Source organism: Rhyacophila brunnea, unplaced genomic scaffold (assembly GCF_057557595.1).
Source record: "Rhyacophila brunnea isolate RB1 unplaced genomic scaffold, BYU_Rbru_1.0 scaffold_6, whole genome shotgun sequence".
Taxonomy (NCBI): Eukaryota; Metazoa; Arthropoda; class Insecta; order Trichoptera; family Rhyacophilidae; genus Rhyacophila; species Rhyacophila brunnea.
The window spans coordinates 25,972,151-25,990,807 of NW_028233276.1; the positions used below are offsets into that span (position 1 = coordinate 25,972,151).

Sequence of the window (18,657 nt, forward strand, 5' to 3'; positions counted from 1 at the left end):
ATTTCAAGTTATACACATTTGTATTTTTATAAAAATCGATGTTTTTTAAAATAAACATAAAAAATAATAAAACGATGAATTAGTCAAAAATCTAAACGACAGAAAATATAAAACTTAATAAACTAAATTTTAATAATAAATATGACCATATAATATAATGCAATAAAAAGATTTGACCCTACAACGAATTCACATTTTATTACATTTTTTTACAATTGTAAGTTTATCTTTAAATTGAAAAAAAAAAAAAATCTTTTTTATGTTTTCAGATACATATTTATTAATTAATACAGCTGAAATTGTAAATTATCAAAAAAAATCTCAAATTGCAAGCTTCGTATATTTCCGCTAGGTTCTCTGCTGGCATGCGTCTCCCCCTTAACGCTAAATATGTCAAAAGGAATCCGATTAGCTGAGAGCAAATGTTGCTCAGAGTAAAATAGTATGATAGTGTGCTGAGAGTTGTGATGATCAGAGATAGATAGAATATTGGATTACGCTGAAAGAGCCGGAAGCCATGACGTTTCTAGTCGTGAGAAATATTCCTCATTCCGACCCAGTATACGAGACCAAGATAATGAGATACGCCGAGGAAAGAAGGAGGAAGAACACGCGACAAAGCCCCAAAAATCTATTACGATCCTAACATATTTGGTTATAATATAATTATTATAAAGTAAAAATGCAGATAGGTCTAAGTATGTTTTATTTAGGAAACCTATCATCTTTATTACACCATTTTTAAAATTCTGTTTCAGGGCACTTTCGTGTTGAACGACACTGATATATCTGAATTGATTCGATCGCTTCTGTTTACTGATACATTGTTTAATGGAAGATATAAATTACATATATATTATTTTTATAAAAACACTAGCTGACCCGGCAAACGTTGTTCTGCCATATAAATTATTTCTAGTGAATATTTTGGTTGTTAAATAAAAAATAACGAATGTATCGTAAGTGTGTGGGGATGGGATCTATGACAGAAAGAGGAATGGAGCGCTGTAGACGATGACCGCCGATAAAAACAAAAAAACACCAGCCATTCATTTTCTCAATTCAAAATGAGTAATGATGTTCATAATGAATGAATTACCTGTGACAGGATCTCGTTGTTTAATGTTTATGCAATATCCGTCTTGTCCCTATCAAAAAATTAGCGGATATTGGAGAGCGTCGTATGAACGGTGTATGTCAGCGCTGAACTCCAGATTATTGTTTCTTCTTAGAATCACAAATTCTCGCGTCGATGTGCGGTCGCCAACCATGATTCCAGCAATGTCGTAAAAAACAGGTGCATTGAATCGACGCACGTGCTCTCCAGCTGATGTTTTATCAGGATTGATGACAATAGCGTGATTGTCACTTCGTGCATGTGTGCTTTGAAGAATTTCGATAATTCATTGTGCTCATTCAATAGGGCGTCCAGTTCGCCGACAATACGCCTGGCATTAGGCGAATTGAGGTTATTGTAGCCGCTACGTGCATCCACATGATTGATGTCCTCACCGCCCATGAAGAAGATTTGTAAAAAAATATGTGGTTCGTTTGGCATTGGCAGCAATAAGCCTACTTTGTGGTATACCTGGCCTTTGATTTTGAACGTAGAATGGAATTCTTGACCATTTTCCGGAGTATTATGAACTATTTCTGTTGCTCCGAACGAAGTCATTTGGAAACATGAATTGAATGTGCGAATGGACTTCAGGAACAGGTTTGAATCTGGAACCGTGCCGATGAGCAAGCCGTTCGATGGTTCCGGTGGTATCTCAATTTCTGGTAGTTGCACTTTTCCTTATGTGCAACACATCCCGGCTGACTCATGTTTGAATTTGAGCGCATGACAATGGAGACATTCTTTGTCCATAGTACCAATCAGCACTTTCGGATGAGCGGAATATTCAATATCTGGCTCGTACTCGAATGCGAGACGAAGAAATGAAGCGGATGTAAATGCTCGATGTATTTGTTGACGTTGTCAATCATTTGCTCTGCGTGTGTTGACTACGAACCGGTGCGCTTGGCTCCGTTCCAATTATTGTCGTTGTTGATTTCGTTCAGCTCGTGCCTCTTGTGATTGAGATGCACGCAATTGCGACATGCTCATACGCACGTTTTTGTCATCTTGTTGGATTTGTTCGTCTGTTCTTTCTGCTCTACTATTTCGCATGTTTGTGGTTTTATTCGTTCGACGGCCCAAATGGCCCCTTTGCGTCTTGTTGGCATTGTGCACTGTAATACACGCACACAAAAATAGATAAATTAAAATAAATCGTACAAAATTTTGCACGCACTGCGTTTTGATATGCCGAATGAAATGTCAAAATGACGCGACGCTTTTCTTGAATTCTTCTCGGACGTAGCGCCATCTGTCATTCAACAACATAAATAATTTCGTTCTGTTTGAAATACGAACGACGGTTAAATTTATTCATACAAAAATAATAAAATCGCAATTAAAAAAAAGGGAGAGTGGGGGTAGGAAGATGAAAATTTGGGGTTATATGTATTTTCTGATGCTAAATAATAAAAAAAAATACAAAAAAAAAATGTCAAAAAAATAAAAGAAAATTTTTTCTGGATAGAGATACCCTAATCACCTAGCGGTATGAAATATACTTGTTAACCTATTCTCATACCTAACAAATATACATAAAAAAAATCATAAAAATCGGTCGAGCTATTTCGGAGAAGTGCGACCACAAACATCGTGACACGAGATTTTTATATATATAGAGATTAATTGTGTTTGTAAATATAAAATAAAAAGTAACAATATTAAATGAATTAATTAATCCGCAATACCTAATTTTAAAATGGAGCCATTATTATTATTGAAAAAAAAACTACAAAATACTGGATCATACATAAAATGTTGTCGTCGTCTATCTCGACTCGGATGCGATGACACCATCTAAGGATTGACGCGGGATGCGAAGATATGGCTGGATTCTCTTGCATGGGGTCGTAGAACAGAGTGGAAACTGCTTTAACTGGCAGGTTGTATCCTAGGGTCTCCCAGGACCTCCAGCGTTGGTGGTCCCTAGCAGCTGCTGATAGACGAGGGGTGGCTGAATAATTATCATGGGAACGTCTATTTTGTGTGGTTGTATGGCGTTTTCGGGGTTTTCGGGGTTTTGCTGCACTGTGGCTACTTTTTGTGGTCGGTCACATCGTTATTAATTATTGGGTTCGCATTTATATACTGTATATTAAGTTGGTCACTACTTGGTATGATTTTTTTATCGGTAGCGTGGGCGATTAGATATTATTATTGTTGTTTAAAGTAATAACTTATTATAAAAGGGCGCTAGAGAATTTTAGTTTTAAAATTCACAAACACTGTTGGTTCGATTAATCGGTTGATACCTCTATCTACTGGTCGGTATCTCGAGGGGTTGATTCGCGGAATCACACTGATGTCCTTAATGGCCATAATAATACCTCGAGGAAACACTGGTGTGTGAAGATTCATCGGATCTGGTATTTTGGTGTACGTGAGAGAGGCACATGGGGAAAAATCGCATTATATATTGACAAAACAATTTAATATTAAGAACACAGAATTTTGATTTGTTAACTCCGTGCAGAGTTGGGTTTTATTACGATTATACAAACACAGACATTATTACATTATGTTGATACGATTCAACGAGGCGTCCGATTTCCCATTGCACTATTACCTATATACAGTAAGAACTCGTCATTTGATAAAATGTTATACGAACTCATGTTTCACGTACTATACACTAAGAACTCGTCATTTGATAAAATGTTATACGAACTCATGTTTCACGTACTGCGGCGCACGAATAAGTATCCCACGATGAACTGCATACGTACAACTTACGTGTAACCATAAATAATGATGTCCTAAAAGCTTAACCAACCTATATTATAAATTATAACTAAAGATTTACCATCGTAAATATTGGAGTAGCTTACATTTATAACGGACAGACAGTGGTATCCGTGGGTCAATCATAGGGTTTAACCTGACAACAAAAGCTGGATTGATAGAAAAAAACTAGATACCAAGAAGAGAAGAACGTGGTCTTTATCCATCGATGGTTCCATTCTGGCTGGCGACGATTATGATATGATATTATACTGTTCGAGTTAAATATTAAATACCTATATAATTCTAATGGATTTAAGTTTTGTACTATTCCATTTGTAATTATTTAAAAAAAATAATGATATTTTAAAATAAGTTAAATTACGTACCTATATAGGTAAAGGTATTGTAAACAATATTTAAATGATTTTTTTTACAAGAATCTACGTCATTATGGCAGTATACTATATTGTTTTAGCTATTAAATTGTTGAATTTTAAATGCCGTGAGTTATACTGTTTCGTTTCTTCAATGTCTCTTTATAGCATCGATACAATTCTATAAGTATTGGATTTAGGTTTCATATTCAACCAATGGTCAAAAATCCTACATATGTGATTTAACCGGTATCATATTTTATGATAAATAGATTTTGGATTATACTCAAGAAAGCCCGTGTAATAAATATTAATCTAATGTTATAAATTCGCACATATTAATTTTATTTTTTGTCCTCATTTATATTGGTCATGGTACATGATTTAGTTAGATTATCAGTGTAAAGAGTAAAGGTTTAGGGTCGGATATCAATGAAATATAATCATGAGAAAATTTAACTTAGCAATATTAATTTTAGTACGATAGTTAAAATTTAGACGAAAAGAATTTAACAACATGAACAAATTAACTTGTTTTAACCCCTGCATGAATTTATAATATATTTAATATTGATAATTATTATCATAAATTTCATGGAACGGGATTTATGAAAAAATAAAGCATTAGTTTTTGCATAATTATTACTAATGTTTTTTTAAACATGATGTCATTAGGTGCGTTTAGAAATAGGTATAGGTACTGAGTTTATTTGTATGCTAATTCACGTTTATTTTAACATATTACATAACGCTAACTTAGACACTATTGAATGGACGTCTTGATTATGGATCGTTGCAGTTATTTCAATTTTCTCATTTTTGTATATGGAGTTTTTCTTGGAATTCACATTTTACAAAACAATAATGTTACGAGAGGCTTCAAATTACCAGAACATGTAAGTAATAATCATAATATATATTAGCAATCTTTTATCAACGACATCAAACGTAATGGTGTAAGAATACGTAATATGTTCACAAAAAATCATTCTATTCTGAAATAACAACAGGATAAAAAATAATTTCTGTACCTACTTAGTGATGTTGTTAAATATTCTTTTAATCTCAAGGCAAATTTTGAAAACACAATATGCAATGCTGTGCGAAAGCTTTTGCTTATGCTTTGAAAAAGTTACATGATTTGCTGTAACCACAGAACAGATAATAAATAGAATATCGATAGGCTATATTCAATACGCCACATGTTGATGCAGTATTTTGAATGTGTGAGTGTCCTACAAAAAATGAAGCACGCATTATGCACGTGCAATAGTGTGTGTAATACACCAACATTAAATGAGCGTAAATGCATAAACCGAGAGCAGTTTTCAGTATTCGAGGTAAAACGTATTCTTGACACGTGTGTAAGTTTAGCCTGGATTCTTCCTTACTCGGAGTCGGTTACCTGCTTCGCCTTACTCGTAATGCATTTCAGTTCCCATTATTTCTGAGTTCCCTGGCTGTAACATTAGTCGCTGTTAGACACAGAAAATATTCTTTTAAGTAAATTTCTTGAATCTATCTAGGTATGTTAGTCCTTAAAAGTATTTATATTTTACAACATTTAATCTCAAGGCAAATTTTGTAAACACACTATGCAATGCCGTGCATTTGAAAAAGTTACATGACTTGCTGTAACATGTGAGTCACGTGTCTAGTTCGATTCGGTGATTTGAGAAAATATGTGATACGTAACAGCTTCCTCCAGTGACATCCCGTGGGCATGTTTGTTACGCACTACTTAGTGCAGTATATAAAGCAGAAAAAATAAGGAAAAAATAATACATCTTTTGAAAGTATGTTTCGTAGAGTGGGTGTCATTCTTTAGGGTATGCCTCCTTTGTATATCAGTAGGTAAGTTATCGGCTATTGTTGGCCTGCTTCATTCAGTTGTATGAGAAAGCCGAGATTTTGCCCCTCTTTTTATTTAATACTTCTATGGTACTTACATACAATTTAAAACTAAAATGGATGAAGTCAACCGTTTAATTCTATTTAAGGGCGGCATTTTCCCTAGGGAGGTAACTGGTATCAGGGATGTCACTCATTCCACTAATAATTATAACTGGTAATTTTTAGGAAGACGTAAAATCATAAATGAAAAAGTTTTCCAAGTGAGTGAAAAGTTGTAGGATTACGCCAAGTGTGACGGCCGCCCCTCCTCCAATATTTTTTATCTAACGGAAATTAGTTGGAAATTATTGAAAATTTTTTATATATATTATCTTCTATATATTTAATATATAAAATCTAAATATATATTCAATGTTCAATTACCTTTTGAATAAATGTTGTGGCTTTATGACTCTTACTGGCGGCCAGTCATACAAAAAGTGATATATTTACAGAAATGCTTTATATTTTATTATTCAATGATACTAGTGGCGAAGGGTGACTTTTGGAAAGAGATAGGCTGTGGAGATCAAAGAAAAAGAGCACATATATCAGGTATACTACGAGAAATAAGACAATAATAATCTTATACCTACACGTAATAAAATATATCATCGGTAAAATATAGCGGTATCAACAGCTAAAAATGACAAACTGATAAGTTTTATAGAAAATAAGTACCTAATCTTTTTTTTTCAAACACCTTCTTTCATTTTAAAAACACACTTAATGCTAATGGTTATTGGCATTATTAGTATCTGTAATATCAAGTTCATGGGACGTTGTCATCAATCACGTGTACTTAATATAATAGTAATTAGTAGCATACATTATATCTTAATCAGATTCTATACTAAAAATATCATATTATGCACCTCCACTAATTGTTAGTATTAACAAATTTTTGTTTTTACGAGAAATTGATGTTAGTCATTGCTCAAGTTAGGTTCATACTCTGGAACCAAACGTATATTTCTTACCGCAGAAGGGGTTCGAATCCAGAACCCATGACATTATAGGCCGATACGTTAGCTACTCGGCTATCATGGGCCAAATATATTACTAGAGACGAATAAATTCGCGACACCCATTTATTTTTATTTAAATAACTATTGTGCTAAAAAGAGTATTTAATATGATTAAATCCACAGTCTATACTGCGTATATATATATGTGGAAAGGAAAACGGTTTGAGAGAGTGGTTACACACTGACTGAATAATATTTGTGACATTACTATGAAACTGGAGCCAGGTAAAGATTTTCCAAATTTTCTTCACTTGGATAGAAACTGCAAGACACTCAAGGTTAGTGCATAATTCTGTATTAAATTTATAAAAAATGTTTCATTATTCGATCTCAATCAATTGTTCAATAGGTCGATGATGTTTTCATTACTTTACAATAAGTATTCATAACAATACATATTTATCACCCTATACACAAACATACAATTATATTTTGATGAATTTCAATTCAATTCAATTTTTATGTGGATAAGTATGTTAGTTCTTAAGAAATACTCTTCTAATTTTCTTATAATAAACCTACTCTGAAGTGTCAGAAAATCATTCATTATTTGTTCTATGGACAAAGGACAAATACTTAAGGGCTCACATACCCAACGTAGGTCAAAATAGAGGTTTTATGGTATTTCCAAAGCATTAGCCTGAACATTCCTTAAACGTTGTAGATAGTCTATTTATGTAATTTTGAAGCCTTATTATCCTTTATATTTATTTTAAACATTTGATGACTGCATAAAGTATTTTTATTACATAAAATAGTATTCTTTTAAACCTCTCGATCTAATGTTTTAGAATATAGTCATATTTCAGTACATCCATGTGCAGTGGTGTTAAGATTTTTTATATTTATTAATTTTTAAACGCAATTATAAAACCATTAGTAAAATTTATGTTGACATTATTATAGTGAAATATTTACAATAAAAAAATATATTTATAATCTCTGTGATCCCAAATTATAATTGTTATTTATAATAAATAAAATATATATAAAAATGCATATAAATTGAAGTATATAATATGTTTTGTTCAGAAAACCTATAACTTGTTTACACCATTTTTTAAAGTCTTTTTCAGAAGACTTTTGTGTTGAACGTCACTGACATATCTGCATTAATTCGCTATATATATATATAATATATTAATATAATCGTTATTAACTAAAAATGCATATAAATCGAAGTATATATGTTTTGTTCAGAAAACTTATAACTTGTTTACACCATTTTTTAAATCCTGTTTCAGGGGACTTTTGTGTTGAACGCCACTGACATATCTGCATTAATTCGCTTGCTTCTGCTTACTGACAAATTATTTTATGGAAAATATAAAATACAAGCACATTATTTTTACAAAAACATGAATTACATTTGTGCTAATCTAATAGTTCAAGTATTACCTAAAATGTAACATCAAATAAATTAATTAGTTCGCAACACTAAAAACTAAATTAAAAGATAATTATTATCAGTATGTACTTCATAGTCACTTTTTATTCTAGATCAATATATATATATGCGTATAATTACAAAGAAGTTAAAACATTGATTTTAACGTGTTGCAGGGAGAAACTAATTTATAATTTGTTTTAAAATTAGTTAAACTTTTAGGAATATAAACTAATCAGTTAAATAAAACGTTAAGTGTTTTTTGTCATTAGCTAAAGCAGAATTTTTTTATTTAACTTAAAGATCCGATTACAATAGTTAAATTAATTTTAAAATGGCACCATTCTAATTGTTGAAAAAAAGCCGGTTCTCGTACTATCGAACGAGTGAAAAAATTCTAATTTAAAATGTGGATTATAATAAAATTAAACATAGGTTAAACAAACCAATCAACTAGTAATCGGTGTCTTAGGAAAAGTGCGAATTTGGGGCGGATGGTGGGGAAAAGCATGGCCCGCAATTAATACTATTTTACAAATTTAATAAGCTTGCATTTTGAGAAGTGAGAATCTACTGCTAATAATATTATGTATACCTAATATATAATAATATAATTAATACAACTAAATAACAAACTAATACAACGAAAAGCGAAAAAATTCAAAGGTACGTCACAAGTTTGACTGGTTACATATGGATTGTACGTACTGCATTTTGCCTAATCACAGTTTACTATGCGTTGTCGTACAGAAAAGATGGACGTATAGCATTGAAATCTAAAATGACGATTTGTTCATGATAGACAGTAATAATAGAACTCTAGCCTGGAGACCACAGCTCAGGGAGGGTGAGCGGCGTAGTGAGATAAACACACACCAGGAATTTGCTCAAATAGTAAAAAAATATCGCCTGTGGTGCTATTTCACTTAAAGATTGTTAGCATGAAAAATATGTGTTTGTGTGATGATTTTTGTAATATGACTCGACAACTCCATAATTCGAGTGGATGTATTTATTTATTTATTTAAGAATACAAAATATTGTGGACATAACAAATCTAAATTCAAGACGTACACGACATGAGATTTACATTATACCAATGGCGCACCCAGGATTAAATATTGGGGGGGGGGGGCAAGGAGGAGAATGTAAATTAGTCCCATAGGCTCTTTTTCTTCTTCACAGCCTAATTTCTCGTTTATGGGTCTTTTGTCTATTGCACTCGGTGTACCTCCACCATGGTCCCCACATCCTGAAACGGGACCTCAGGCTAGTATATTTGGCGGGGGTTTACCTACCGCTAAGATTAAAGGCAGTGTGAAACACTACATTAACGTTTTTCAAATTGTGTTTTAGTTCAAATTAAAGGTATCTACTTATACAGTGAATTTTTGGCGATTTTTAATACTAGTGTCGAGTATCGAAACGATTATTTGTCTAAGCCCAAAGGTATAGTTTATTGGCTTTCAATTTCAATTTTTAAAATCATTCTGATAATTTTCATGTTTGGGGGGTGCCAGGGCCCCTTGCCCCCCCCCCCTGGGTGCGCCACTGACCTTAGCGATAGGTAGGGGGGCCGCTAAAGATCCTGGCCTGGAGCCCGCTTGAGGATGTGGGGCCATGCTCGGCATTGTCAAATAAATTCCATCCATACTTACCAATGTTATAATATTGACGTTTATGATAAAATAGCCATTTATTTCAAAGGTCAGAGACTGAACTCGCAATTGGAAAACATTGAACAACTTTTGGTCAAAGATCAATTTATTTATTCTTCCAATTGAAAGAGCTAAAATTAGTATGAGTCGTTATTATGACACAACAATTGATTGTTTTCAATTACTGGATGAGAAATAATGAAACATGTCTATCAATTTAGCTACTTTATATACAAGAACAATTATAATTATATTCGAGATATTAAACCAACTCGAGGATTCTCGAGAAATCAAGAAACCAACCTAGAATTCTCGTGAAAACAAAATAAATATTCTTGATTTCGATAATTCTCGATTTTTGAGAAATAAATAAGTCGAGAAAGTCGACAAGCTCTAGTCTCAATGCTAAAATATTATGTTGGCCACGTATTTTTTCCGCAGTGTTAATCACAAGTCTGCCATTCTTGGGTAGTACGGCAGTACCCATTGACCCATGTGTCCCTGATAACTATATTAGAAATCGGGAGCATCAATAATTATTGTTTGTTCTACCAAATTGCATAACTAGCCTGCTATTGGAATTGCCTATTGGAAGGGCAATAATTATTGTGCTCAACGAAATCGTTTCAGATATTTATATATTCCACTTGTGTGAGAATGAATTTAGGTGGACGTTGTTTTATATTTTGTTATATGTAGGTCTACTTATTCGGTGTAGGTACTTCTATTTACTTTTACACTCTTCTTGTAACCACGTCTTTCGTTAAAATATTGTTGTTACTTGTTTTTATGTCATCCGGTGAACATGATTTGTGATGTTCACATTATTTAAATAAACATTTTTTTTGAGTTTTCTAATTTTGTGTTTTAATAAAATATGTGATATTAATTCAATTACTTTGTGATCATTTCAAAATAAAAATATGTTTTCGGTAAGTAAGTGTTTCATTTCGTGTCCATATGTAGGTATCTCTTAATGTGCCCAAATTTGCATCTCAAATAGGTACTATGTAATAGAGGTACACTTTGACTAATGATAATTTTAATACTAAGTATATAGGTAAACATAAGATAATATAAGTCCGATTTAGACAAAATTATATTTATAATAATATGCTGTTTCGTCAAACTGAATTGGTATCTATAACCCAGTAGCGAAGGGTGACTTTGAAGGGAAGGAGGTAGGTTGTGGAGATAAGAGAAAAAGAACACACTTGTCAGGTATATTCACGAGAAATAAGAAAAATAATACGATATTACCACAGATAAATAGGTAGGTACACACTAATTCGATGAAATTTGAATAACTCAATGGCGACATAAAATTGAGCGATGAGTTTAAATTATGTATATACAAATAAAAAATCATAAGATTAATCAAAATTATCTAATTCATAATTATTTTAATAATAATATATTATATGCAAAGATTTTAGGCTTACGAATTAGCGCCTATCATTTTGTATAGACTACTCCAGACATCCCGAGGTCACGTGATATAAAGTTCATATAAAACACATCACTATTTATGGCAAATTTGAAAGACAGATGTCGAGCGCATATTTTTTATACCTTTCTTTATAATACATTCCTACTTTCCTACATATACGATAGATGTTCTTGGCAAATAAAATTATTTTTATAAAATAAAGTGATTGTATAGGTAGGTATAGGAAGGTAAGGTTTAAATAATCGCATAGTATGGAGTCTTCGCCACTGCTATAACCGAAGGTTTTAATAAGTCAAAGTCTAAATGTACAATTAAACAGGAAAAAAATTAAGAGTACTCTTTAGCATTTATTGCTTGGTATGTACTCTATTGATTAAAAACAAACTAAATTTTTTTCATATTTTGGCGTCACTTATTTGCACATTTTTCCGAAAGCATTCAAAGATGTTAATTTATTAAGAACATTCAATATGCGACTGGCATGTCTCTTCTATAATATTGTACAGCTATAAGATTTGTGGAAATGATTTTTTATACTAAGTATATTGATTATTAAATATAAATATACGACTGTAAATAATTATTATTGAGTAGCTATAATAATAATATTTCAGTGAAATACGTAGATAAATGTCAACTGCTAACCTAAAATTGTTTGAAAGTAAAACAGCGCGCTACTTATAATGGCTTTATAATTAGAATCATTCAACACAATATTATTGTAAATATGTTAATCTCCACCAATTTAATTCAGAGAGAAATAATTCATTATATGTATGTTTCAAAACTATGTCAAAATTACCTTTCTCCAAAAATAATCACCTACTTACCTATCGACATCATCAATATACTCTTAAATAATATATTAACATATTGTAAAATAAATTCTTTTTTCATGCCTGAATATATTATAATATTATCACGTGTGTATGATTGTGCAGGTGCCTACCTACTCTACCGTTTATAAAAACAAATATTGCTTACCTGTGTTTCTTCATCTTCACTGTTTCGTAAAGCATCATCCTCAAAATCTTCTTTATCCATTTTAATTTTTTATTTCACAAACGTTTCACTATCAACAAAATCACAGGTTCACCTAGCACTCACAGCACATGTAGTGGATTCACAGCAACTGAAATTCACAATGAATTGAGTATGTAGGTAATACACATCACAAATCGCTTCGTATTTTTGTTCCTAAGCAACCAGCATCACATATCAATACAACCGTAATCACGTTCTTACAATAATGTGTTTGTATACGTACATAGGTACACATTCATATAAGTAAATTTGTAATACGGACATCTGTCGGTGATAAACAAAATGAACAAAAAATATTTTGGTATCATCAGTGGCTTGCTAGTTTTTTCCCTTCGTTTTTTTTATTTCATTCCCAATAACACAATATCACAATGGTTTTAAAAACTTTGTTTGAAGGACAATTTATTATGGAGTCTACTTCGATATACAAGAAACTAATATAAAATAAATTATATTATATAAATATATAATTTAAATGTTTATTTCTAGACGTATTGCATAGATAGATTACTCGATGCAGTGTTTCCCTGTAGGATCAATATTAACCTTTCTCACAACAACCATGAAGCATAATATTATATATCTATGACTTATTTATTAAATTACAGTTGAATTAAAGCCTGATAAATATCTAAATAAATAAATAAAAAATATAATTATAGGTTTAGAGGAGTAATACTATTCGCTATATGTGTAAATTTGTTCTCACATAATGTTACAGTCCCAGTGATAACATCACCTGACCTTTAGTTAGGTACGTTACTGTGTAAAAATATTATTATTTAAATAAACAAATAAAATTGAATGTTAGGGCCGGTATACATGAACCGCAAGCAGTCACAAAAACGTGGTAACCTTTAGCCGTGGTCGGCCTGCGATTTAATGCACATTTTTATCCGCGTTTTCCACGGTCGCATTTTTGTGATTATTTTCGTGACGTGTGTACCGACCATCACAAGAAAAATACCTATATCGGTTTTCGTAAGTAATTCTTGATATCTGCGTATGGAATATAGGTCATAATATTGCATTTCAATTGTATAGTTACGTGAGTGTTATAAATTATAACAGTTATAGCTCAAAATACATTTCTATATAGTCAACTATAAAAAAACTTATTAGGCAATGTACGGTCATGGCTACTTATTTTAAGTGTAAAGTAATGAATAATGGAATTATCCGTTAGTACATGACCATATTCATAATGTAAAGAGAAACAGAACGAGATATCGAGAGATTCATGTTTAGCATAATGCGCAGGAATTAAAAAATAAATAAAGGATTAAAGAATAAACAAAAGAGGCGAACTTGATAACCAGGGTTGCCGATTTAACATTTTTCTTGCCAGTTCCACCAGTAAAGTGTAGTCTTATTCCAATGAAAATAAATACGTATGACTGACAAAGTATAGTGTGCACCATTTATTTTGAATCTTAATAGCCCGCCTCCACCCTTCGCCACTGGTATTTATACAATATATTGTACGACATGTTCTAAATTTGCACTGTTACGTTAAAAGTGCAGTGGCATTTCTTTATGTACCTTTTATATTATTTTTACTGTTATCAAGGTAATCAAAATAATAATAAATATAACTACGTAAATTACGGTCAGAAGCAATAGCAGATACAATCATACAATTATCATTCATAAGCGTTTACGTGTGCATAAAATTAAAGCAATCTCGAAACATGAATCTCAGAATCTAAGTTAGATAATTATTGAGGTATAATATGCTGTATTTACAACAAATATTAATTAGTCAGTACTGATAAAATAATGATGATTGTAATCAAATTTAGTAATTTTTGGTGACGGTTTTAATGACGTAATAAGCGTGTAATTGAGATTATTTGTTGTAAAGTAAGTTACGTCTACTTTTTAAATGTATTGAGAATACTGCTATGGTATTTCATATAAAATATCACGTTATTTTTTTAAAACACAATATATTCGATTCTGTCCAAGAACACGTTGGGCGAAAAGCGAACAACCATATCTCACGAAAAGTCTATTAATACCACCTCCACTCTGCTGAAGTCCATATGCTCCATTAGGAAAGTTTTTTTTTTTTTAAATTTTATATGTCACTCGTACGGGATTAGATTAGATTATATATGACGTGTAATATCCACAATTTTAGATACGATGATATTCGACTTGTCGAGTCGCAAAACTCGCTATGGATATTTTGCATAACTCGATTTTGGAAACCCCATTTTTATCATGTTTTTCTTAGCTCGTATTCTTGTTTGTCCGGTGGTTGATTATCCAGTACAAATATTGCAATCGATTTTTAACTAACTTCCCGACTAGCTAGACATTTGAAACTTTTAGAATAAATCAGAACACGATGCCAATGCATTCTTTTAATACTTTTAGCCATCTTTAAGTAGAACTAAATTCATTTTCAGTTAATTCTGTTTTGTATGAAAAGTTATTTCGGAAGAAATCCGTAATCCAATCCACTATTATTGGTTGCAAAGGGGGTGGTCCTAGCAACTAAATTATTAATATATACGTGCGTTACTATGGTAATCAAAATGATATTTCAGTACCTATTCTATATTTGTTTGTTTGTTGCAAAATAGCAAAAAAAATATTTGTTGACAATGATTCAACAGAAAATTTAAAAATGTTGTATATAAAAAGTTCATTTTATCTTGTAATTATTATAAATCTATTTATATTTCCTTGTGAATGTGGAGTATTTATCAACATTACTTTATTATTATGAGAAAATTAAATTGTATACCTATTATATCTCCAGAGCGTATTTTGTGACGCGATGAATCATTAGTTCATCAGCTACCAAAATCATATTTCGATATCAAAAGGGTTTGAGGAACATTTTCGTGGACAATATTTTGATGGGGCTAAATTGTATACCTAATTTTATTTTCGGTATTCTGAAAGTTACATTTGTCCACAAGAGAGTTAGTCAAAAATGCATAATATGCGAAACCTATACAATTATTATTTCATTTTTAAACAAATTTAGGAATCTATTCCTTCTGATAATAATTCATTTGTAGCAGAGTCGATGACATCCATCAGTCGATATGGATATATTATTTTACACATTCAAAAATATGAATTTCTAATATTTAGACCAGTGGTCGCCAAACCGTCGCTTGTGAGAATATTCCTGGTAGCTGGCGTACGATATATGATTTACACACCACAGTTAACCATATTTGTAAGGTTGATCCTCAATGACTTCTAAAGCGCCAAATTGTTTTTGTTAATTTTTCTGATAACTCTTTACACGAAAAATTTCGCCTGAAAATTTTCTTGCAGTTCTAATTATAATAAAAATATTATTCAATATAATTAAAACAGTGTTTGATCTGCAAACTAGATCTAAGCACAATAAAGGTTGAAAAATTAGATACAACACTGACATTATTAAAAATCACCCATTTTTATGACTGTATTTTTCACTTTATTGTCTATTAATTCTTTAAAAAATTATATCGTACATTTTTCAAATAATAATATAATGAACAGGACCAGTTCCGTCCACTTCAATAGAACTTTTCAACTAATTCTACTATTTTTTGTGAATTACATTTTTTCACATATCCCTTATATCCGATACAGGATGCTCGCTGGATAATTTAAATTTCAAAAGTAGCTCGCATGATTATTGCGTTTGGAGTTTGAAGTTTAAAATATATGTTAGATAACTTATTACATTTCAGTATTCTAATTTATAATTATTGAATGATACGTTTGTCAAAGGGACGCTTCTATTTGCAGTCCTTATTATGGTAGGCATATTTTTGTGAATATTTCTGTGATTATGATGGTAACTGATTTTCCAACAAGTGTCTCAATTAGGTATACGTGATTAGTGAAATTAAAGACTTCAATATTAAAGGACGGGCAATAATAATGCCTGTATATTATCGTTAGTGCTCGCTGCAGATTTAGCGTACGCCTGGCAGATAAAAATAGACTTTGAACGATTGCAATTCAATTTAAAAATTACACACGTCTTGCTACATCAGTGTATTTGCTTATTACCTACTTGCTTCATTATTGAGTCATTAAAATATTGTGTAATACTATTTGGTGCACACTTGAAAGTACATTTTTAGCAATAAAAACCTAATATTGCACATTAATAAAATGCAATTATTATGTGGTAATTTTAAATGATTTTTAGCCATTTACTGTTATTATTAATTGTTAAATTTAACTAATTAATTTGTAAAAGATCATATTCTTTATACTTCTTAAAATTTTATTGTGTTCGCGAATTCGCTAGACAAAATTTACTGTGTATCTAACTAGAGACGTACCTACTATTCTTTATTGAAATAAAAATGTAAATTCATCATTGCTCTAACTAACCAATGTCCTGACAAAACACCTCGATCATTATGTAAAATTAATATGGTTCAATGTCATTTGTATATATCTGTGTCAGAAATCCTTTAACTAATCAAACATGATGTCTTAAATAATTTAAAGTTAGTAATGAACAACCTCGTACTAATACCTCGTAATATTAAGTATTCCGGCATAAAAAAAACTTTTTGAAGGTATCATTTATTATTGTAGACGGAATAAAAAAATGTCTATTGACGATTGGACATGAATGTAAAATCATTGTTTAAAGAAAATAAGTGTGTATCCAAGACATAATAATATGTTATTAATAATTATTATCTTAAGTTAGCGAACAATTTTATGTGTTAGTTAACACGCTTATAGTAGTCTAAAATGTTTGCTTTATATTTTAATTTTATTATGATATTGTTAGTGAATCATCTTAAATAAAATGAAGACGTAGGAACATCATTGTTTAGAAAAAATAATTGTTTGAGCCGTTTTTTGGAACCAAAGTTGATTCCAGGTTTGAGCTTTTTTCGACATTATAATTATCTTAAGTATTGTCTTTTATAGTTGCATTATTTTTTTTATGTAAGTATAACAATTTATTAGTAATAAATGAAAAATTTTCAGATATTATGAAAATGGTAGGTACAGTCCCAGAGACCATAATAATATAATAAGAAGAATGTAAATATAAATTCACATAGTATTTTCTATTGGTCTCCAAAAAAAATACAAAATATATTTTTTTGTAAAAAGACATTATATATAAATTATAATCGTGGCATATTTTCGATAATTCCTAAGGATATTCCTATCTTCTGGTATAGGGAAACAACTCAAAATGTCAAGGTTTTGAGTTTGAGTAATAATCCTTTCTGGGATTAATCATTAATTCAATTATAAACGGTCATGTCTGGGTTGATTATTGGTTAAATTGTAAAATTTCATTGTGTATTGTTAAGTTCATTTGAACTAAATAGAAAATAAGCACCTTTAAAATTACAATTTTAAATTAAATTAATTACCTAAAAAATCAAGGCTTTTACATTGAAATGAGAATTTAATTTGTGCAAATTTTCAAATGCCATTATCGTAGAACAAGGTATTTTGAGTTCTTTCCCCATAGAAGTTGAGTATCGAAATGTTGAATAAAATATTTTTCAAATACTTTTGTTAAGGTTCCACATAGTTCACCAAAGGTAATATTATTATAGACATTAAATTCTATGTTTTTATGCAACTATGTATGTGTTTATAAATACGTCTAATGGATCTTATTCAAGTATTTTGAAGATTCGATACCAAAGGAAAAAAAACAAATTGGTGGAAGTAATTAAAATGCGTATTGTAAGATTAAAATATATATTTATTTGTTTATATTTTATCGTAAAAAATACTTTATAAAATCAGTCGTTTGTTTAATAAGTTAAAAATATTATTAGAAACATTCTGGTTTCTCGCATGAATCCTTGTTTCTTTTATAATGGCATTATAAATACGTCATGAGGCACATTATTGTGAAAAAAATGTGCCTAAAAAGTATAAACAATAATTTTGTTCAATTAAATTTAGATTTAGCTTCACTGCACTGCAATAGCCGTCGGTTGTAATACTATTGGAGCTTGTTTTACA

General features: G+C 30.9%; 1 protein-coding gene across 1 annotated transcript in view; it reads right to left on the reverse strand.

Annotated features, from left to right (window-relative positions):
• The window catches only part of LOC147065462 (organic cation transporter-like protein), a 69,990-nt gene extending 57,233 nt beyond the window's left edge, over window positions 1–12,757 (reverse strand). Inside the window, exon 1 of the mRNA XM_085956982.1 lies at window positions 12,619–12,757. Coding sequence (XP_085813108.1) covers window positions 12,619–12,678 — 60 coding nt within the window. The 5' untranslated portion in view covers window positions 12,679–12,757. The remainder of the gene's footprint in view (window positions 1–12,618) is intronic.
• Window positions 12,758–18,657: the final 5,900 nt, after the last annotated feature.